Genomic DNA, 23,071 nt, shown 5'->3' with positions numbered 1-23,071 from the left:
CAGGTGGAGAGAAGTGGATCCGCTGTAATATGTATCGCCTTGTAGCTACGTTGACAATCGCAGCTTTGGCGTGCAGGCAGTTACATGGAGGGGCAGCGGAGATTGGCCTGAAAGTGCCTTCATTTGCCCCAGCACTGTGATGCTGCACACACACTGAAGCTGTGATTATCAATGCAGCAATGGCGAAGTGTATACACTTCTCTCCCCCTGTGGTTTTAATTCAGGCACAGAGAAGCGAAGGAAATTGTCTGTGTGACTGGGGCCTAAGCTAGCAGTGTCTGCCACTGCTGCAGCAACTTGTATTGTAGTTTTTTTTTTTCATTTAGCTCATTTTTCAGAACACAAAAATACCTGTACCATGGTTATAGATAAGATGCTATTAAGATAAATTCCTGCTCTGTTTCAACCAGCCTCCCAATGAAATATGCCACTGTTTACTACATATGTTTTACTAATATAATATTGGATTATAAATATATGAAAATTTAAAACAGTGGGAAAATGCACATTTCTTTATGGAAGTGCATTACATTTTGAAATACACACAACTGTTAAATTTGCTTAAGTAAGCCGTACGTAAACATGTTATTACGTAAGCCCAGAATTTCTGTGCTGTCATGGTTACTTAATTAGTCCACCTCCTACAATGTTGCCTTGTAGTTTTTCATTTGCTCAAGTGACATGTATTTGTTTTTTTGGAGGACAGGTAAATTGCCAAATATTTTTAGAAACTTAAAGGAACAGTAACACCAAAAAATCAAAGTGTATAAAAGGAACTACAGTATAATGTACTGTTGCCCTGCACTGGTGCAACTGGTGTATTTGCTTTAGAAACATTACTATAGTTTAGTAAATGAAGCTGCTGTGTAGCCATGGGGGCAGCCATTTAAAAGAGAAAAGGCACAGGTTACATAGCAGATAACAGATAAAACACCATTGTATTGTACAGAACTTATCTGTTATCTGCTATGTAACCTGTGCCTTTTCTCCTTTTTTCCAGCTTGAATGGCTGCCCCCGTGGCTACACAGCAGCTTTTTATATAAACTATAGAAGTGTTTCTGAAGCAAATGTGCAAATTTTACCAGTGCAGGGCAACAGTGCATTGTATTATGATTACTTAAAAACATTTTTATTTTTTGGTGTTACTGTTCCTTTAAAAGCATCATTGTAAATGGGCAAAACAACACATAATTCTTTTAGTTTGTATTTACACAGCAGACAATATATCACCTGCAGTCTGCAGGTTACTTGTCCAGTTTTAGATGGCAGGACCACTAGACTTGAATTTTGTTTTATGGAAACTCTGAAATGCAGACTGGTACCTAATAGGCCTCTTGATACTTAAAACGTTAGTATTGCAGTGGGGGGATGGCAGCTGTCATTGTATTTGCACATTCGTTCCAACAACTTATTTGGTTTTGGATCAGGATCTGCTACATAAGTTTACTCTTCCCCTCTTTGTGAAATAGATATTTGCAAATAAAAAAAGCAAAGTTTAATACACATTAATATATATTTAGACCTAAACGGTATACATGCTTTATCCACCCGAAAGAAAACTGTATTTGTGTGTGTTTGATTCTATCCAGTTTTTACTGTTTCAGCATATGACTGTTAAACCGAAGTCAATATACATTTTATTTGTTTTACCTTCAGTTCTTTCACCAGCGCATGAAGGTTTAATGGATAGTATTTTTATGAATGTTCTCCTTCTATTAAATTGATATTTTAATAAATACTTTTGCAATCACTTATATGCTTTATTACAAAACATTACATTTTTCCCAGATTCATGACAGTTTTAATTTCTTTATTTGTACTTGCTCTTTAAATGCCCGCATTTCCTCCCAGAAGTTTTCTAAAGCTGAGTGTACATGTAAAGTTCTGCTTGTTTGACAAGGTGTCAGACTAGCAGATCTTTCCCCAATATTGCCACCCACATGCTGGGCCAGTCTCGCTAATCCAACAGCTTTGTCCACAGGCCAGTGATCAGATCATAGTGCAGGTCTGTGTCAAGAAAAAATTGCATTAAAAGACAAAAGCACTCCTAGACTTATAGGATTTCAAACCTGCCAAATCCTTGGCTAACTGTTGGTTGGGAGACCTTTAAAAATGGCAAATATAGCAATCCTACTGGATCACAATGTTTGGAAAACTTAATTAAATTATATTTTAATTACTTGTGAGTTACAAGTTTCTCAGTGTATCATCTTCAAAATAATTGAGTCAAAAACAGGCTTTACATGATCATAAGGTAATACATTTCCGACATTTATTTTCAATATAGAATTATTCTAATCATTATATTAGGTGCCATTATTTGGGTTAAAAATATGTACACAAAATATTTTCAACAAAGCACAGATTAAACCCTGCATTCATACATTAATTTTCATTTTAAAATGCTGTCCTTCTTCACTCTGTTGAGCAGTTTCTTTCTAGTTCGTTCAGTATGAAAACAAAGTAGGAATCACATCATGACGGATAATAATATAATGCAAAAAAGGAATTGGGCTGGGGAGGTTACTATTACTGTGAAACAAATACAAATTAAAACACATGACTAAAATAAATTAGTTTTGTTCAGGTCAGCACTGACTGTAGTAAAGCAAGTAGTTAGACTGTAGTCTGACAATATCATTGTTACTTCCAATAAAATACAGTAGTGTGGCACACATATGACAGTGTGTACTGTAGATAGCAGCATGATATTTTGAGTACAGAAAAGCACAGAACACATTTCCACTACCAATAATTAAAATAACACACAATAACCTACACAAGCAAGATCCCGAAGATTTGGGAAAAAATTTGCTATAAAAATCTCATGTAAAAAATATTGTAAATACTCTGTATGTTTAGTGTAGGACAAAATACCAGTATGTTTTTCAAAGTATTCTCAACTAGCATGTGACTTGCTAAACCACACATTTAATTCCTAGTAATTAGTGAAATTTTTAACCAGACATGGATTCACATAAATTCTATGTTTCTTCATCAGCTCATTTTTCTGTGAAACCACAGAAAAATTGCAGAGAAAAAAGTGCATTGACTTCAATGCATTTTGAGTGAAAAAATGCAACACCCAATCGCTAGTCAAGACAATAATCCACAAACTATAATGTCCGATTGCGTTACCCCAACCATATAGTGCATATTAAAATAAGAAAAAGGAGTGTTTCCATAAATAATTGATGCTGTTGCATTGCACCTTTCCTAATTAGCTTTGGAGATATATATGTATTAATTTATTCTATACAGCTGAATGCTATTCTTGAAGAATCTTACCACAAGACACACAATCCTGTAACAGGTTGGGTACCCCCACTGCTGAGATTAAATTACAGGCCAGATCAGGTCCAGACTGTCACCTGCTATTTCAGCCTTCCTCCTGGTCGTCTAATGCACTTACCATTGTTTTAGCATTGGGGACAGGTTGTGGGTACAGCTGTTGCAGGATCAGGCAAATATGTGGGTTTTGGGTACCATAAAAAAAATATCAATTGTGCTACTTAATTTGAAAACATAAACATTAAATCTTTACAACAAACTTGTTGTTGTATTTCTATTCTGATCTCCATGTTGTTTTCCAGCACAGATTGAGAAAGAGCACAAGTGCACAGTTTGGCTATGACCATAACTAAGCAGTGGGAAAATTATATGAGTGGTGGACTAAGAACAAACTATTCTATTGGTGCAATGAGGGGAGCTTTGATTTATGGTTCCCAGCTATACAACAAAGGCAAGAGGTAGAAAACAACCCTGATGACTATGATGCTAGTCTAGTAAGTCTCACTTAGGTGCAAAGCTTAGGATAGTGCAAAAATATAACATGTTCATTACAGTCGAGGAAATATGTCAAAAACAAGCTGAGTTTATTAATTTTGTTAAAGTATCCAACTATTGTTGTGGTTTGCACTTAGGAAAATCGTTTTTGCTTTGGTTGTCCACTTCTCCCAAGTATTTCCAGTTCTTTTTTTCTAACCGACAAAAGAGCTTCTTTGAAAAATATTACAGTGAATTATCGAAATGAATAGCTTTCATCATCATATTCTAAATCATCTTCCTCCTCGTCTTCTAAAAGTCCATATTTAAATTTCCGATAGACTGTTCCATCTTGGCCCATATATACGATGTCATCATCATCATCTTCATCTTCATCTTCCTCCTCACGGTCATGGTATTCAATGACCTGATCCCTTTGGAAGCTTGAAGTCCTCTCTCTGCCTTTGAAGGACTGGAACGATTTTGTTTGGTCAGGAAGTTTTTCATAGCCAGCTTTGCTTACAGACTTAACTTTGGCTTTGGATCTCTTCCAATAGACTAAGATGGCTCCAATGCTAAGGACCAGTAATATTGATGTAGTTATAAACAAAGCAGTCTTCTGCTTTCCTTCAGATTCTGTTAAAAGTCCTTTCAATAGGATACATTCATCTATAAGATTAATAAGAAAAAAACATGTTTTATAATTATTTTGGAAAGAGAAAGCATTTGATAATGTACCTCTATTGCAAATTATGTTGGCAAAAGTTTGGGAAGGGCCCTTTGCTCTTTTACCGTGATTACATTTGGTTTGGAGAAGTGAGTGAAAGGAATGGAGTGGCCTGCATACAGCTCTGAGCAGCAACAGCAACAATAAATGATAATAGTTTGATAAATTACAGTAGGGGTACATTATCTTCTTTATATAAAAATACATAACATGTATTCGACAGATAGATGATATATAGATAGATAATAGACAGATACATACATACATGCAGATAGAAGATAGATACAGAGATATACTTGCAGTGTTACTACAGATAAAGTCCAAAGTATAACTATGAATCTCAAAGCAGTATTACAGTTTTAAGCATGACATATTTATTTATTGAGCTGAAGTTTGGAATACTTGAAGGAAAAGCCTATGGGCTAGAAAAGCTCAACGTTTCCCCTATAAATATAAATTATGTTGACCCATAAAAACATATCACCATCTAAACCAGATACCGTCGTTTGACGTACCAGTTTATTGGTTTTACTGCTTCTTTGGCTGTTCCTGTATCCTAAACCGTTTATTTTTTAAAATTCCTAGCATAAAACGTCAAAATATATTTGACAGGATAAGAGATAAAAAAGAACTGATATTATACCTCTGCAATACCCAAATACATTAGAGATATTTAGACTTTTTATGGTCATTTAAATAAATAATATTTTTTTTACTCCTGCTTCTTAAATGCTGTGGTTTGCCTTAACACCAATGCAAATGACTCCACACCAAGTTTAAATGAACCTGTGCAAGCTAAAATGATATAGGGTAAGACATTAAGCTCATCATACACAAAACAGAAGTGGCCATTGGAGTCTGCAGTTAGCTTGGAGGAAGCAGCCATTATTTTATTAAATGTTTAGATTATTATAACTAACATAGTAGTGACAGTAAAGAACAAAGTCCTGGATATAATTAGCTGTTACTATCTGTGTATTCTTTTCTAAGTAATATTTAGTGTAGGTCAGTATTGTGCAGTGCCTACCTCTTCAACAAGGTTGATAGGCACAGTAAGTGGTTTTTATTTGATAACAGGACGTATATCATGAGTATCCCTTTGGCAGCCTTCCGAGAGAATCCAGTGCCCTGCAGCATGATACTGCAGCACACTTAAGAGTCCAAAGTCCTACCTGACTGTTTATGATTAAAATAGTATTGCAGGTACACTCTGACAGTTATATAATCACCCTGCTACACTATTCTAAGCCTTTACGTACAGCTTGGATGACTTGAACAAGCAAAATATCTAAAGTTTTTGGGATCTTAAGAGCTACTGTTAGTTAGTGTAGATATTGATATATATAGTTTATATTTGTGAGTGTATAGATAGGTCTTATAAGTTTAAGTATATATGTGCACTGGGGTTTATTTATTTTTATTTATATAGCGCTATCAATTCACGCAGCGCTTTACAGAATAAAGGAGTAGAAAAGACAGAACAGTTAACATGTACATGTAGACAATTCACAAAAATGGTTTACAGTTACATTTGGATGATGACCGGAGGAGACACTAGTGGGAGGGCCCTGCTCACAAGAGCTTACATTATATGTAACAATCTGTGGTGCCCTGAACATATATCTCATTTATTAAAAGTACCAAGGAGAATGTCATTTGAATAAAGTAGCTATAATGACTTAAAAATGTATAAAATCTACACAATTACAATAAACTTATTGTAAAGAAAAGAATCAGGAAGTTTCTTTTTGCTTTAATGCCTTAAAGAGATACTGACACCAGAAATGAAACCTTTTTTATATCTGTCATAACATTGACTTTGCATGCTATTTATAATTTTGCCATTTTTGTCCAAGCTTTTACCTTACTTATCTGATCCCCCTTGTTCCTCTATGAGGGGGCTGCCATATTTGTGCAGCAGGAGTCTGTTAGCATTAGAACCGACAGGCTGAGAAGGGACAGTCAGGTTGGCAAAACAGTCAGGTTTTTGGATTTCAAGTAACAATTACATACAAAAGCAGCCCTATCAGCAAAAAATGATCAACACGACCTATAGGGAACTTTTTATGTAGATTCATAATTTAAAAAGTTGTTTTTTCGTGTCAGTATCACTTTAATGATGTTTGCTATTGCATTAAAAGTTTCTGTTTGCTTTAATGCCTTAATGATGTTTGCTATTGCATATGCAAATCTGCAATAACTCTAGTGTTACCTAATGTTACAGAACAGTCACAGCACTCGGCAACTTCAGCCAGATTCCCATGGCAGCAATGTACACAGCGTCCTTCATCTACGTACAACACTTGACTGGCTGGGCACACTGTGCAATTCAAGGGCCCTGGCCCCTTACACTCAATACAGCTCTCATGACATTTTTCACAGGACTGGTCAGGATCCTTTGTAAATAGGAAAAAAGCATGATTAATACAAGTGATATTTCTCAGCCAAAACATGTAATGATTTTTTTTCCCTTTAATGTCATTCATCAGAGTCACCCTGACCCTGACTGTAGGCACAAACAGCTTTTCCTCCACTAGCATGTATTAGCCGGTGGACAAGTGCCTGAAACTACCACTGCCATCTCCCATTGTAATGGGAACCACCTGACAGCATCCATACATGTGGTTCAAGACCCAAAAATGTAGAGCAGTACAGCATCCAATACAGGTATAGGATCCCTTATCCGGAAACCCGTTATCCAGAAACCTCCGAATTACGGAAAGCCCATCTCCCATAGACTCCATTTTAATCAAATAATTAAAAATTTTAAAACTGATCTCCTTTTTCTCTGTAGTAATAAAACAGTACCTTGTAATTGATCCCAACTAAGATATAAGTAATCCTTATTATATGCAAAACAATCCTGTTGGGTTTAATTAATGTTTTATTGACTTTTTAGTAGACTTAAGGTATGGAGATCCAAATTATGGAAAGACCCCTTATCCGGAATACCCTTGGTCCTGAGCATTCTGGATAACAGGTCCTATACCTATATTGGTGGAAAAACACCCCATGTGTATTCTTTGGTTACCGTACAAACTGTAAAGAACCTCTAGCATACATGTCACATGGTCATTATGCTACTGCAAGAAACATTGCTTAGAAAAACCGTCATACCTCTTTAGCTTTAAATTCACCAGCAAGACATTCTGAGTTACAAATATGTCCAAAAAGTTGGTAGCTCGAAACGCAAGATGTGCAGGCGAGAGCCCCAAAACCTTTTATAAACAAATAAAGAATTGCATAAACAAACTATATATTCATTTAGTACAAAAACCAAAGCTTTGCCTTAAATTCCCAGTTTTGCCTCTAAATTCCAACACTACAGTATAATTTATTTACACAACAGGCAATTATACCTGTGTAGATTTTATTGCCATGATTCAGTTGATAAAATCAAAATGCTCCCTATAGGGCGGATTTTTAATGCCCCACACAGTGTGCAAAGTGGCAGCAATCGCCATATTTTTGCACTTTGCCCACTGCATAGGGCATTGTTCAAATAGCCACAGAACTGTGCACTCCATGCCATAGCAAAGAGATCTGTGGGCTGCTCTTTGAATTTAGTGCAACCTGCACCTGGGAGCAAGAGCTCTGTAGATGAGCACTAAGGGGCATGCTCTTGGGGCCCAGGGGCTTTCTAAATGACCCCTTATAAGTGGCATCTGTGAGGGTATTGCTTATCCCATTTTTCTGCTTCACCTGTAGATATCTAATTGAGAGCTGCCATTCTGCTTGCCCTTTGCTTGAATTTGCTTTGATTTCCCAGAAAGATACGTACCAAATTGCATACTATTAGTCTGTCTTATAAACAGCATCTATTTTTATTATAAAAAGACCAGTGAGATAATGTTTCAGCTGATTCCCACATCAGTTATTATTACTGTGGTATAGTAACTTAGTACTATAAACTGCAATACCCAGCAGGGGCATAACTTGGAAAGCCCTGCTCCCCCTGACCCACCCCCACTGGCTAACGATACCCATGGGCCCAATCACAGGTAACGTGAGACTGCAGGGAATGGGTAATTACCTGTTGCCTCACTCTGCTTCCCCTTTTTATGCCACTAATACCCACCATGTTCATTTAACAGCTGGGTATTAATAGCAGCTGGTGGGCCCAGAGTTCAAAACCCAGATATAACAAGCAGATTGGAAAGGAAATAATATGAGCATGACTATAGCAAACTCTAGTGCAATCTCATAGAGGTGATATAGCATTTTAGTAAATGGTTACTTGTGCATGTTTTGCAGGTGGGATGGCATCTTTCACATCTTCTAACTGTGTGGTCTTCATAATATTGCTCAGGGCAGGAGCTGACACACTGTTGTTTGGCACGCATTAGGAAGAAGTCTTTGTGACAGGAGAGGCAATTGGATGCTTCTGGACCTGTACATTCTTCACAACTCATGTGACATTTTTCACATTTACTAGTTGAATTTTCAGCATAATATCTAAATTAAAAAAACATGTTAATTGAATATCATATTTATGGATTATTAACTGGTATTTTTTGTATAATTTATTTAATATAATTTTTTTTAAAAACCACAACTTTTTCGTGTTGTCTTACAAAAGCCAGCATCAAAATCCCCCCGAAAACCTCTAAAACCATGAAGCAAAGAAAGATCTTTCAATTGTAAAAGGGACATCTGTCACTAACTTCTAAATGATCTTGACAGGTTTTAGCAGGTTCTAGCATTCGGATTTGTCACGGTTTTGTTGCTTACTGAATCGCAAAAAACAAAATCTGGTTTTGGCGTAAAAAAAACAGAACCAAAAAAACTGAGCAGTAGTAAATGCATGGCTGTTTGCCTTTTTCATGAATAAAGCAGTTCTATTGATTCCTTGATTTGTAAGTTTTTATTTATTAATTATGGGTTCAGCCTTGTTTAAACCTTTATGCACATACATTTATGCATGAGTTGACTGACAACTTGCCTTCCTGTTAAGGAATGCCAGTCAACTCATGCATAAATGTATGTATGTGTATATTTGTATTTATATGGGACGACAAAATATAGTTGTCAAGATTAAGTGCTAAGTGTTAAAATGACAAGAGGAAGGAGACACCTGACCCATACATCTTACAATCTAAGATGGTGGGTAACTTACACAAATACCAGTGAAAATAAACTCTGCAATATACAGTGGTTGTCACTGCATTATAAGGGCCAGGACTAAATCAGAAGTTATGCGGATGCTTCACAAGGGTGTTATCTGAGTTCAGTTTTGAAGAGACTGGGGAAACGTTCACCCTGTGATAAATACACGTCTAAAAATTCCCCTTGAAATTTCCCTTTGGCAGACTGTGGCAAGCTCTGTTTCATTTATTGATAAATATGCCCGTAAATGTATCAATGAATACTGGTATTTTTAGACTGTAGGTTCTTTTAGGCACGGCCCTTTCAAACCTCTAGTTTTAATAATAAGAATACATTTTATAAATGATGCTTACAGTGACCATAGTTACACAGGTAAATTCATATGAAATGCTGTTTAGTAAGATTGTGTGTGTTTGTTTGAAAATTTTGTCTGCTGGTACACCATTTCAGCCAGTTAATGGTTCATCAGCAGATAAATAACATGAAAAATAGCTGTCTCTCAACTTTATTTCCTCCTGTTCCAATCAAAAGGTGCCCTTACCTATGCATGGCCCTTATACGCTCTCTGTCCGCTCACCCACGGGATAATCAGTCAAAGAGCATACCAGATCAGCTTGTGAATGGTTACAAAACACCATTTAAAAAATTATATAGAAAATTATGTTATTTTGCCACATTTTATAAGTCATTTCTAAAAATTATTATCCCACTGCTTTCAATAATATAACAAGTTTAGTACTGTGTAAAATATGCCAAATGTCAGAATAATCTTCTATGTGTATTATTCTGGTATTTGCCTTTGTCCTTGATAAAGCTTTATGGTCAGCTTGACTTTTTTGCCATTTTGTCTATGAAAGAGCAATTAAAATAGGCAATGTATTTTACATGTGTGAGTTTAATGCTTGATTGCATAAACCTTTTAGTGACTTTGGTTACCTGACATTCTAGCTCTATGTGACAGACCAGTAAGTAATACCTGTAGATTAGTTGCTATGGCTGCAAATCTTGTACCTCCTATTTAATTTCTTACTTAATTTCTCTCAGCCTGCATAATAATTTACTCCACTTTCAACAAAAAAGATAACAGTGGTATGTCTTTCATTTCCCAGGAACATCTGAGTACTGGGGTGTTTTCTGAACTAAAATTTTTAGTGAAGCAGTATTTAGCTGTATGAAATTAAATCAAATAGGAAAAACTTCAAAAATGTGAGTACCCTTGTAATTTTGCTAATTTGAATGCATGTAACTGCTCAATACTGATTACTGGCAACACCAAATTGGTTGAATTAGCTTGTTAAGCCTTGAACATCTGTATGGCATCTGTACTCCAGTCACTTGTTGCATGCAAAAGCTCATTTAGACAAGCCACAGTCATTTTGGAACAAAGTGCTTTGGACTGATGAGACAAAAATTGAGTTATTTGGTCATAACAAAAAGTGCTTTGCAGGGTGGAAGAAGAACACCGCATTACAAGAAAAACACCTGCTACCTACTGTCAAATTTGGTGGAGGTTCCATCATACTGTGGGGCTGTGTGGCTAGTTCAGGGTTTTTATGTTTCTATTAAAAACTTCACAAGAAAGAATTAACATAACTCCGACCGACATGCCGGCCAATAATTTCAACTGGGGCCCTTGTTAAAGTCGAGGGTGGGATGAATTCAACCCAAAATCAACAAATTCTTCAAGATAATGTTCATGCATCAGTCACAAAGTTGCGCAGGGGTTGGATATTACAACAAGACAATGACCCTAAACACAGTTAGAAATTTACAAAGGCATTTATGCAGAGGGAGAAGTACAATATTCTGGAATGGCCGTCACAGTCCCCCGACTTGAATATCTTTGAAAATCTATGGGATGATTTGAAGCAGGCTGTCCATGCTCGGCAGCCATCAAATTTAATTGAACTGGAGAGATATTTGTATGGACGAAAAACTTTGTATGGTCTAAAATACCGCCATTCAGAATCCAGACACTAATCAAAGGCTATAGGAGGTGTCTAGGTGTTACATTTGCAAAAGGAGGCTCAACTAAGTATTGATGTAATCTGTCACTGCTGAAATACTACTATATATTAAAAGGATGTTGCTACTTTGAAAGCTCAGCCAATGATAAACAAAACTCCAAACTTTTTCATATGACTGTATGTGCGTTAATTAAAGTTAAAATGTAGTGTAGAGATATTAGCCTCATCCAGAAAGCCCCTAGGTGCAAGTGCAAGAGCGTTCCATCTTAGTGCTCATTCTAGAGCACTTGCATGCAGGGGTGTGCTGCTGCTGGCAGGAAGGGCCACTAAATAAACAACGATTAATTAAGTGGGCTATTTACTACCAGTCAGATTTTTTTTCTGATTTTGGATTTTTAGTGCTAAAAGTTGCAGAAAAAAGAAGCGATTTTTCGGAGATGAAACGGCTACAAATCTGATAATTTGCCAGCTAAAACTTGCCAAGATCATGTAGAAGTTAATGGCAGATGTCCCTTCCCTTTACTTATAGTTCCTTTTTTTGCCACAAAATTCGAATTCGAGTTTTTGAGGCGGCAATTTGAAAAGTTGCAGTTTCCACAATGTCAGACATGCGTGGAAATGAGTTTAGTCGAATTTTTAAAAATAAAATAAAAAAAGTTAGTTTTGGTAAATCTGCCCCTAAGAGTCATGATGCTAAATTGTTTCCATTTCTATAGCTTACCCTTTAATACAGTTCTGCATGCAGGCACCGCCCAGGGAATACCAGTCAGTTTTGCAAGAGAGGCAATGAGTGCTACGCTTTCCAAAGCAGGTCAGACATGTGCTGTGGCACGGAGCACAGCGATGTTCTTCCTCTTCTGTATAGTATCCTTCTGGGCATTTTGCAAAACAGGTAGAGTCTAAAAAACAAAGAGCCAAGTTACGAGAAAGAACTATTTCCTTATTCAAAGACTACAAACACTTAAGGTCCCCATACACTATAAGATCTGCTCGCTTGGCGATGTCGCCAAGCGAGCGGATCTTTACCCGATCTTTACCGGATCTTTACCCGATATCCCCACCTACGGGTGGGCGATATCAGGTAGCAAGCTGCTTTAAAAAAAAAAATAATCCGATCGTTTGGCTCTGGGGCCAAACGATCGGATTACATTTGCGGCCATGGGCAGTCGGTTCGGGGACCGCATCAACGAGCCGATGCGGTCCCCGATCCGACTGGATTTTCTAACCTGGCCGATCAATATCTGACCAATTTCAGGCCAGATACCGGTCGGCCAGGCCGCTCGTTTCTGCCCATACACGGGCCGATTAGCTGCCGAATCGGTCCAAGGGACCGATATCGGCAGCTTCTATCGGCCCGTGTATGGGGCCAGTAATTGCTACTTTATGCAAGCAACCAACTATGGGTATTGTGCTATGCAGTATTCACATGTATCTGTTCAGCTGCTTATTCAAAAGAGAAGGAACAGGAATGATAGTGACACTAACAAAACAAATACTTTATATATAAAATAATTATTTATTTTTAATATCTGCAAATAATATATTTCCTGCCAGCAATGGTCATAATTTATTTTGTTAGGAGGTAGCAGCTACAAATGAGGAACCAAAACTGATAATTATGAATGTAACTAGCCATACTGTTAATTTCTATCCTGTACATGTGTTGTATATAAAGATTCTTGCCCAATCTGTTTTGAGTCTTATATAATGCATAAGTGACCAACCACTAAATCCCTACAAAAAAATTACAGGTATATGAAAAGTGTACACTAAGGGGCTGATTTACTAAGACACGAATTCGAATTGGAAAAATTCCGATTGGAAAATGAACATTTTGCGACTTTTTCGTATTTTTTGCGATTTTTTCGGCACCTTTACGACTTTTCGGAAATTGTCGCGACTTTTTCGTTACCAATACGATTTTCGCGAAAAAACGCGAGTTTTTCGTAGCCATTACGATTCGCTCGTATCTTGTCGCAACTTTTTCGTATTGAGCGCTCGTAAGCGGCGGCTGAAACTTTCAGACTTAGCATGATTTTGGAAGCCTCCCATAGGACTCAGTGGCACCCTGCAGCTCAAACCGGGCCCAAGAAAAGTCACCATACTGAAGCTTGAATTAATCCGAACGCTACGAAAAAATCGCAACATTTTGCGCAACTTTCGGAATGGCTACGAAAAAGGCGCGACTTTTCGCGCAAGTTTTAACGCTACGAAAAAATCGGCAGATTTTGCGCAACATTCGGATGGCAACGAAAAAGTCGCGATAATTTTCCGAAAAAATCGCCAAATACCGATCATTACAAAAAAAACGCAATCGGACGCATTCGGCCCGTTTGTGAGTAAGTAAATGGGCCCCTAAGGGGCCTATGTACAACAGGTACAAAATACCAAAAATTTGTATTTGTCCGGACTGTGCGTATTTTTGCGACTTTTTCACATATTTGCGCGACTTTATATACTTTGCGCAACTTTTTCGGACTTTGCGGCAAAATCGTATTGTCGCGCCAAGTACGAAAGTTTTGGATTCATTAAAGCTTCGTTATCATGACTTTCCTTGGGCCAGGTTGGAGCTGCAGAGTGCCATTGAGTCCTATCGGAGGTTTCCAAAATCCTACACAGAAGGATCAAAGTCAGAAAGGTTTTCCCGACGTTTACGATCGTTCGGATATGAAAATTTCGTGACTTTCGGATGGCCAATACGATATTATCGTGACTAATACAATTTTCGTGATATTTGCGATCATCAGAAATTATTGTATCTAATCCGGATTTTACCCAATTCGGGATCCGAACTCGTACTTTGATGAATCAGCCCCATAGTGAACATTATAGGGATTATTTACTAACACAAGCACAAAGTGTTAGGCATATAATTTTGCTGAGATTTCCATCCTAAATTTTATGCTTAAAATACCTTAAAAACTCCTGGTACTAACATGATAAGTTAAATTAAAGCCAAAAACAAAATGTAAAGAGATGAAAAAAAAATGCTTTGATTTTATTTTTTATTTTCTTTGCATTTTCATATTGCCTTTACCATGTGTGAGCATTATAGGATGGCACTGGTTTCATCAGGTATTTACTTACTTATTTTGCACAACTCCCTACTTTTTGTGACATAGTTTGGACACGATCAAAGAACAAATGCTTTGACCTCAACAAAGAGTAATCGGATTAATGAATACCAGGTTGGGATGTCAGTCTGTGCAGGTTAGCAAAGGATATCACGTAACTGTTACAAATCATTAAATGAACTTTAAAACAAAAGAAATGTGCTCTCAGCCAACGTCATTGAGGTTTGTATTTTAACAGCTGGAATCTGTATTTAAAGAGACATTCAGCTTCATTATGAAGTCCCAGGCAAGATACAAAGGCCAAGGCACCCTATTTAGTCCAAAATGTTGTGTTCGAAGCAGGGCTGCATTAACAGGCAGAACTGCCATCGGCGCCACCTAATGCCCACTTCCTTTCCTCCCAACTGGCTGGTGCATGCCTCTTCCGCAGCCAGATTTAGCCACAAGTGACTGGCAGTAGGCTGGAGGAAATCAGTTTTATGTGTAAACTTTCATTTTTAAAGGCTTCTTTGCTCAATGTATAGAAAATACAGGCCAGGTTCCAGGAGCAATTGTGTTTCTATAATCAGAAAGAGTTGTTACTCACTTTCTATGCAGCACTGCAAAACTCCTCCGTTTAGAAAAGCAGTTACAAACACCCATGTGTAAGGGCCCTTAAGCTTTACAGGCAAGTTGTAACATACTGAGGCAAAGTTACCTGCAAACAGCAAGCAAACAGGGAGTTCTGTACTACTGGATGCTTGACATAGCCAGTGACCCCATGGTTTTTAGACTGGCTTTCCTAGCATTAAAGGACAATGAAAGGTTAATATAAATTAAGAGTAAGTCTAAAGGCATTCTTTTTAAGTACTTACTGCATATCTAAATTCCCAGATCCCTGCTTGCTTCTCTGAGATATGGTGCTGGCAGCCTACAGCAGTGTGAAGACTACAGTGACATCACTGAAATCTCTCTCCCCTTCCTGTAGGTGCCAGCGGCAGCCTTCCTATTCTCTGAGCATGTGTGTAACTTGATCCTGTCTCCTGTTCTGAGCTACACATACCCACCAGCCAATCAGATCGGATCTGGCAGAGGGGAGGGGGGGAAGGGAATGAAACACATGTGCAGTACGAAGCAAGGAGGGAAAGGAAGGGAGAATACCTTTTTAGAGATGGCTGCCTGTTCTAGAAAATGTGAAATAAGTGTGACTGAGTAAATATTTGATTAGGTGAGCCAAAAGTGTGGCGTTTTTACTAAACAATAGGAGGACTATTGGACAGTATGCTTTTTAAATTTTGACTTGCATTCTCCTTTAAGCAGTATTCTGTAAGATCACCTTTTACATAACCCAGTAAGGGAAAGGTGTTCATTCCCAGACATGCTGGCAGAAAATGATTTGCATTTTAGAAGTGATACAGCAAGCTGAAACAATCATTCTTTTTCTCTTCAATGAAACCTATGAGCATATTGCACAACGCCAAGCCAGGCTTAATATAATGTTTGTTGATATATCCTTCACTCATTATACAATGTTATCTTGTACTTGCAGTTATCTCTAAAAGAATAGATGCTACATAAAATACCTGCCTAGGAAAGTGATAATTACAGTTTTTACCTCTACTCAAAATTCTCTATACCTATAATTATAACATTGTAGTTAGAAGCATGGTTGCATGCTTTTAGACACTATTCACAAAGCTTCTTTCTCCTATACTCATCAAACACCAAGGTGTAAAGTACAGGGAGCACACATTCAAGGTAGCTCAGGAATTAACACCTATCTTAAACCTCTGGAGTTCTCAAGGGGGGAACCTATTTATGATGAGTCTGGAGGCTCGACCAATCAAAGGAAACCCCAGGTGAGTTTCAGGCCCAAATACCTATGCAACTTTTGCTATTTTTCCTGGTCAAAAGCTTTTGTTAAAAAAAGTGGCTGAACTTTTTTTTAAACAAAAACCCATTTGGAAACTATTAACAAAAGTTGGTTTATTTGGTTTATTAGTTTGGTCTATTTATTCGATCCTGAAACTCACGATGGGTTTCCTTAAAGGCTAGGCCTATTAGTGTAGTGCACAAAAGGCTTGCACCTAGTGAATAACTATCACTATGCACACTGCTGAACTGGAATTGATGCTGTTCTCAGCCCACTGTTATTCACCCAATATTATACTGTGAAAAAAGCTACATATAAAAATGTATATAAAAAATATATACATATTTGTATAACAAAAATGTATAGAAAAAAATAATTTGAGACTTTGCAATTTAAAATGTACATAGCTGAAAATGTACAGATTTTAAATGTCTAAAATGCACCCCTGTCCTTACTCCATCAACTCACATTAAGGGGCAGATTCATTACTATGGGATTTTTGGAAGAGTATTTATTGAATAGTGAACTCTGACTTTCACCCATTGATAAATACTTTTCTAAAAATCCCATAGGAATGAACAAACAGTGGTTGATTTTTTCTGTGGTGAGTTCTGATGTCACATTTAAATAAATCGGTCACCAAGATTTGCCATTTTTTACAAATGATTCTATTCAGTTTTTATTGAATATTACCCCTCATACCTTATCCTTCAGCAATTGTATAATGTTATTCTGTTTTTAAGAGCATAATGTATATAATAAAATATTAATAGATGTCAGTGCTTTCTTAACAGGGCTTGTTTGTATATTTTAAAAAGATTTAAGAGGATGAAGTCTGTGGAGCTGTTGACCATAAAAATTCCTTGGGGACTCAATTCATTCAAAGCCTTCAGTTGAGCAAGCCTACTTGAATGTAGTATATACTATTAATATAGTAAATAATATTGATATTTCATACTTACTCAAAAGGAAGTGATTGCTGGGACAGTTTAGACAGTGATGCTCAGTAGCTCCCATGCATCGAGAACACTTCTTATGACATGGATGACAGTTCTTATGTTCATCTTGGTACTGATTCAGAGAGCAGTCCTTGTATGTCACACAGAAACCTTCTTTGTTCTTTACCAGATTATCTCTGCAGCTATCACAGGTGGTAAAGGAGGAGCAAGTCTTGCAGGATGTGTCACAGTCTGGAGGCAAAGAACTAGTAACATTATGCCATGATTCAAATGCTTACAACATTTTGCATTCCATATATGATATAACAAAAGGCAATTCCTTCTAATCAGTAAACATTACATGAAACACATGTGTACTACTGTTTAGATTCCAATAATGATTTTATCATGGCTGTGTGGTCTGCAGTGTGCATGTAGCATACTGTAATTCCAATTATGTTCTCCAATGAGATATATAAGAAATCCTACAACTCCACTTTAGCAAAAGTAACATATTATCATAGTAGATTAGGAAAAAAGAAACAGGTGAATTGAGTTCAATCTTTTTGCCTCACTGACACCTGCTTAATTCAGAGGAAAATCTAAAACCTCTTTAAATTTCCTCAGGGGGAAAATGACCTTAAAGTGAGCAAGCACCTTTGTTATTTTGTCACTTTCTAAAAAGGCATTCTACTCTCTCTTAAAAAATATGTTATGTATCTGCCAATAAAACACCCCCTATAATAAATTCTTTTTGTATTGAAGACAGAGCTTTCTTCTAATCAAAATGGAAAGAAATCATATCCTCCCTTAGGCTGATGGCAGACGTGGCGTAGGGCTGACATTTTCGGCAAGCGGAAAAACGCTTGGCGAAAATACAGCCCTACGCCTGCTACTTGTGCCTGCACCCGAATGAATGGAATACGCTCGGGTGCAGGCACATGTAGCCAATATATGCAAAAAAACGTGAGAGAATGCAAAGTCTCGCATTTTTTTGCGTATATGGACTACATGTGCCTGCACCCGAGCGTATCCCATTCATTCGGGTGCAGGCACAAGTAGCAGGCGTAGGGCTGTATTTTCGCCAAGCGTTTTGCCGCTTGCCGAAAATATCAGCCCTACGCCACGTCTGCTATCAGCCTTAAGTTCCTCTTCCTCAATGTAAATAATCCCAATTTAGCCAACTTTTCCTCAAAACTTAGACCTTCCATTCCCTTTATTAGCATAATAGGTCTTCTGTGCACAGCATATTCTAGATGGGGGCCTTACCAGAGCTCTGTAAAGTGGAGAAATTACCCTCTCCTACCTTTAACCTGTACCCCTTTTGATACAGTACAATATCTTGCTGGGCCTTTCTGTTGCTAGTATACAACACTGCATTGAATGCCTCAGAGTTTTTAACTTTGACTGGATTAATTTGAAAGTAATGGGGTTGCTCCCTGATCCCACTTGTCACAGCTATTAACCAGTAGCTTTTTTGGTCTTTACACAAGTTTAAGTCAGAATTTAACTCTAACATTTTCTTATATTTGTCTTCCAATGCAGAATGCTATGAACATGGTGGTAAATATATGTAGGGACCCATAGGGTTAAGCTCCCTATGGCTTTACTTCCCTATTTTCCCTTATCTGTACTGTTATAGGGCAGACCCCTCTATACTCAGGTTACAGTTTCTTAAGCTATCCCTTACAGGTTTAGCCCCTTTAACCACTCCCCTTGGCAGACTATATAGTGTCTTGCACAAGGAAGTGTTTTCCTCTTTGGCTGCTGATCTGCTACCTGAAGCAGAGCTCCATCGAGCCTGGGTACAGATCCGGCCCAGTAAGCCACTATCCATCCAAATTAAGTCAGGGACAGGGCCCCGTGAATGAGGAGAAGACAGTATAGCAGCATATTTCATAGCACCCTCTAGAAGTGGTGAGTTCAGACAGAATTATACAGAAAGAGCAGCCATTTGCTCCATCCAGGATAATAGCAAAGGAGTAGTCTTCCTAACAGGCATTACTGGCCTTAGATTAGGGACACAGAAGTGCTAGGGAAATAGGTTAGCAAATATGCCTTGCCCTAACCTCCAAAAGAGCATGGGACTATGCCGGTGAGCTTTCCTACCTATCACACTGTTGGTGTTCTACCTGCCCAATCCTCTTGATGAGAAGGGATACACAGGGGAGCATCATATTTCTGCTATTTATCCGAATTACCTCAATTGTATAACTGCATACTGTGTACCATCTATTAAGTGAGTATTGATAACCCTGCTTACCTTTGTCTTGGACAAATAAAGTATTACCCAGTTCATTCATAAGAATCCTCTGGCGTCCATTTCTATCTATTGCACCACACTACTGCAGCTAGTTGTAGTTCAACAACCCCTCAGCTCCATTATATACCTCCCACGTAGCGGAGGCCCACTCCTGTGCATTAAGGTCGCATGTAACACATGCTCTACAGCACGCTACTAGCCTGGGTTGGCCATTTTATAGCCAAATAGGTGTTACATATACATTTCCAAAAGTAAGATCTGATTAGTTCAGTAATTCCATCCAAAGCAGTGGCTGGTGGACTGGATGCCAGGTATCCTAGATACTCCCAGAAGACAAGCCAAAAGGTAAATCATGGTGAAATGTGTGACAATTCCATATTTGCTGCCATAGAAATTCTTGGGACTATGACTGAATAGCTGATAAAGTGTCAAAACTCATTACAAAATCTTAAAGTTTATAAAAGTAATAACTACTCCCCATACCTTGGCAATCTTTGGTACTGGGTTCATAATAAGTTCCTTCTGGACATGTGCCAAAGCATTCACCATTATAGAGGAAGAAGCTTTTGCTGGAACATTCTTCACAGTCATCAGCATCAGGTCCACTGCATTTTGCACACATTGGATCACACTGAAAACAGTTTCCGTTGTTTTCATAATATCCATCAGGGCAATATTCCACACACTTGCCGTCATAAAGGAAATAGCCATGCATACATTCTGTAATATCACAGAATTGATCTTTATTCTTACAACAGAGAAACAGCACAAATATAAATCCTATATACATTACATTTGTTAAATTAGTTAGATGTCCTATCTATTGCGTACATTTGTTTTTTACATTTCAGATGTTTTGTTTAGCACAGTTACTTATAAACAGAAGTACAAGAAACATGGAAACGTCAGCTGTTTTGTTAACTAACAAAACAGCTTGTTTTGTTAGTAATTTAATATCTCTTTCAAGCTAAATGATTCTGAAACTTTCTGTATCTGATTATCCAGCACTTTAGCATCAATGTGTTCCATCCTATTTACATTTACTGGCCCACAGGCCTGCCTTGGCATAAATAGGGCTTTGTGCAAAATATTACTGTGGACACACCTCTTCAATTATTTGATAAGGAATGTTAACATTTTCACTACACTAGAAAGGCTGGCCCTGTACCAAATACTGTAAAAAAACAATTATCTCAGAAGACTACTGCACATAACCAATAATAAAAGGTTGTCTACAAAATATATGCAGATGCTAATTTAAAAAAAAAAAAAAAAATTAGTGGGTAAATTAAAGGAGAAGGAAAGGCTAAGTCACTTGGGGGTGCCAAAATTTTAGGCACCCCCAAGTGACTTAGATCGCTTACCTTTTACCCCGGGCTGGTGCCCCTGTACAGAGAGAACAGCACCAGCCCGGGGTAGCAGCGATCGCTTCCTCCTTCCTTTTTGCTTGCGTGCGCATGCGCAGTAGAGTGAAAAGCCGAACTAAAACAAGAAAGTCGGCTTTTCACTCTACTGCGCATGCACCTGCCGACGGATTTCGCCAGCAGAAGAGAAAGGAAGGAGGAAGCGCTTTCTACAGGTACCCTTGGCTGGTACTTTTTTCTCCTAACAGGGGCACCAGCCCAGGGTACAAGGTAAGCGATCTAAGTCACTTGGGGGTGCCTAACATTTTGGCACCCCCAAGTGACTTTGCCTTTCCTTCCCCTTTAAGTACAGTATTTGGTTCAGTCTCGGTACTTAAGGACCAGTTTCTTAATGACGCTCACTGTATTCTAGTGTAGGGAGTCCTGGCCTGTGTTTCTAATAAACACACTTATGTCAACAGCTTGGCACCTTGGCCCCACGTTACTTATAGTTACAAGTTCTGTGGAGCAGGGACTGATTGGTATTTTAAATTTCCACACAAGCCAAAATAATAATAATTAGATGGGAAACAAATCCCCTAAATAGAGAGTAATAAAATACATTAATAAATAGAATAAATTATACTTGGCTATACATATATACATATACAGTGGAGGAAATAATTATTTGACCCCTCACTGATTTTGTAAGTTTGTCCAATGACAAAGAAATGAAAAGTCTCAGAACAGTATCATTTCAATGGTAGGTTTATTTTAACAGTGGCAGATAGCACATCAAAAGGAAAATCGAAAAAATAACTTTAAATAAAAGATAGCAACTGATTTGCATTTCATTGAGTGAAATAAGTTTTTGAACCCTCTAACAAAAAAAGACTTAATACTTAGTGGAAAAACCCTTGTTTGCAAGCACAGAGGTCAAACGTTTCTTGTAATTGATGACCAAGTTTGCGCACATTTTAGGAGGAATGTTGGTCCCACTCCTCTTTGCAGATCATCTCTAAATCCCTAAGGTTTCGAGGCTGTCTCTGTGCAACTCTGAGCTTGAGCTCCCTCCATAGGTTTTCTATTGGATTAAGGTCCGGAGACTGACTAGGCCACTCCATGACCTTAATGTGCTTCTTCTTGAGCCACTCCTTTGTTGCCTTTGCTGTATGTTTTGGGTCATTGTCGTGCTGGAACACCCATCCACGACCCATTTTCAGTTTCCTGGCAGAGGGAAGGAGGTTGTCGTTCAGGATTTCACGATACATGGCTCCGTCCATTTTCCCGTTAATGCGAATAAGTTGTCCTGTGCCCTTAGCAGAAAAACACCCCCAAAGCAAAATGTTTCCACCCCCATGCTTGACGGTGGGGACGGTGTTTTGGGGGTCATAGGCAGCATTTTTCTTCCTCCAAACACAGCGAGTTGAGTTAATGCCAAAGAGCTCTATTTTGGTCTCATCAGACCACAGCACTTTCTCCCAGTCACTCACAGAATCATTCAGGTGTTCATTGGCAAACTTCAGACGGGCCTGCACATGTGCCTTCTTGAGCAGGGGGGCCTTGCGAGCCCTGCAGGATTTTAATCCATTGCGGTGTAATGTGTTTCCAATGGTTTTCTTGGTGACTGTGGTGCCTGCTAATTTGAGGTCATTAACTAACTCCTCCCGTGTAGTTCTAGGATGCTTTTTCACCTTTCTCAGAATTATTGACACCCCACGAGGTGAGATCTTGCATGGAGCCCCAGAGCGAGGTCGATTGATGGTCATTTTGTGCTCCTTCCATTTTCGAACAATTGTCACCTTCTCTCCCAGCTTCTTGCTAATGGTTTTGTAGCCCATTCCAGCCTTGTGCAGGTCTACAATTTTGTCTCTGACATCCTTGGACAGCTCTTTGGTCTTTCCCATGTTGGAGAGTTTGGAGTCTGCTTGATTGATTGATTCTGTGGACAGGTGTCTTTTATACAGGTGACTAGTTAAGACAGGTGTCCTTAATGAGGTAATGACTAATTGAGTAGAAGTGTCTAACCACTCTG

The 23,071-nt window shown here is 38.2% G+C and overlaps 1 protein-coding gene across 1 annotated transcript in view; it reads right to left on the bottom strand.

The window, feature by feature from the left end:
* Nucleotides 1-1,636: 1,636 nt before the first annotated feature.
* Nucleotides 1,637-23,071, bottom strand: part of pcsk5 (proprotein convertase subtilisin/kexin type 5) — a 246,229-nt gene continuing 224,794 nt past the window's right edge. Inside the window, exons 31-37 of the mRNA XM_031890895.1 lie at nt 20,177-20,413; nt 17,455-17,682; nt 12,288-12,465; nt 8,731-8,948; nt 7,611-7,711; nt 6,706-6,889; nt 1,637-4,435 (exon numbers count right to left, since the gene is read on the bottom strand). Coding sequence (XP_031746755.1) covers nt 4,023-4,435; nt 6,706-6,889; nt 7,611-7,711; nt 8,731-8,948; nt 12,288-12,465; nt 17,455-17,682; nt 20,177-20,413 — 1,559 coding nt within the window. The 3' untranslated portion in view covers nt 1,637-4,022. The remainder of the gene's footprint in view (nt 4,436-6,705; nt 6,890-7,610; nt 7,712-8,730; nt 8,949-12,287; nt 12,466-17,454; nt 17,683-20,176; nt 20,414-23,071) is intronic.

Source organism: Xenopus tropicalis, chromosome 1 (assembly GCF_000004195.4).
Source record: "Xenopus tropicalis strain Nigerian chromosome 1, UCB_Xtro_10.0, whole genome shotgun sequence".
Taxonomy (NCBI): Eukaryota; Metazoa; Chordata; class Amphibia; order Anura; family Pipidae; genus Xenopus; species Xenopus tropicalis.
The sequence above is the reverse complement of the archived record's forward strand: the minus strand, read 5'-3'. Positions and strand labels throughout refer to the sequence as shown.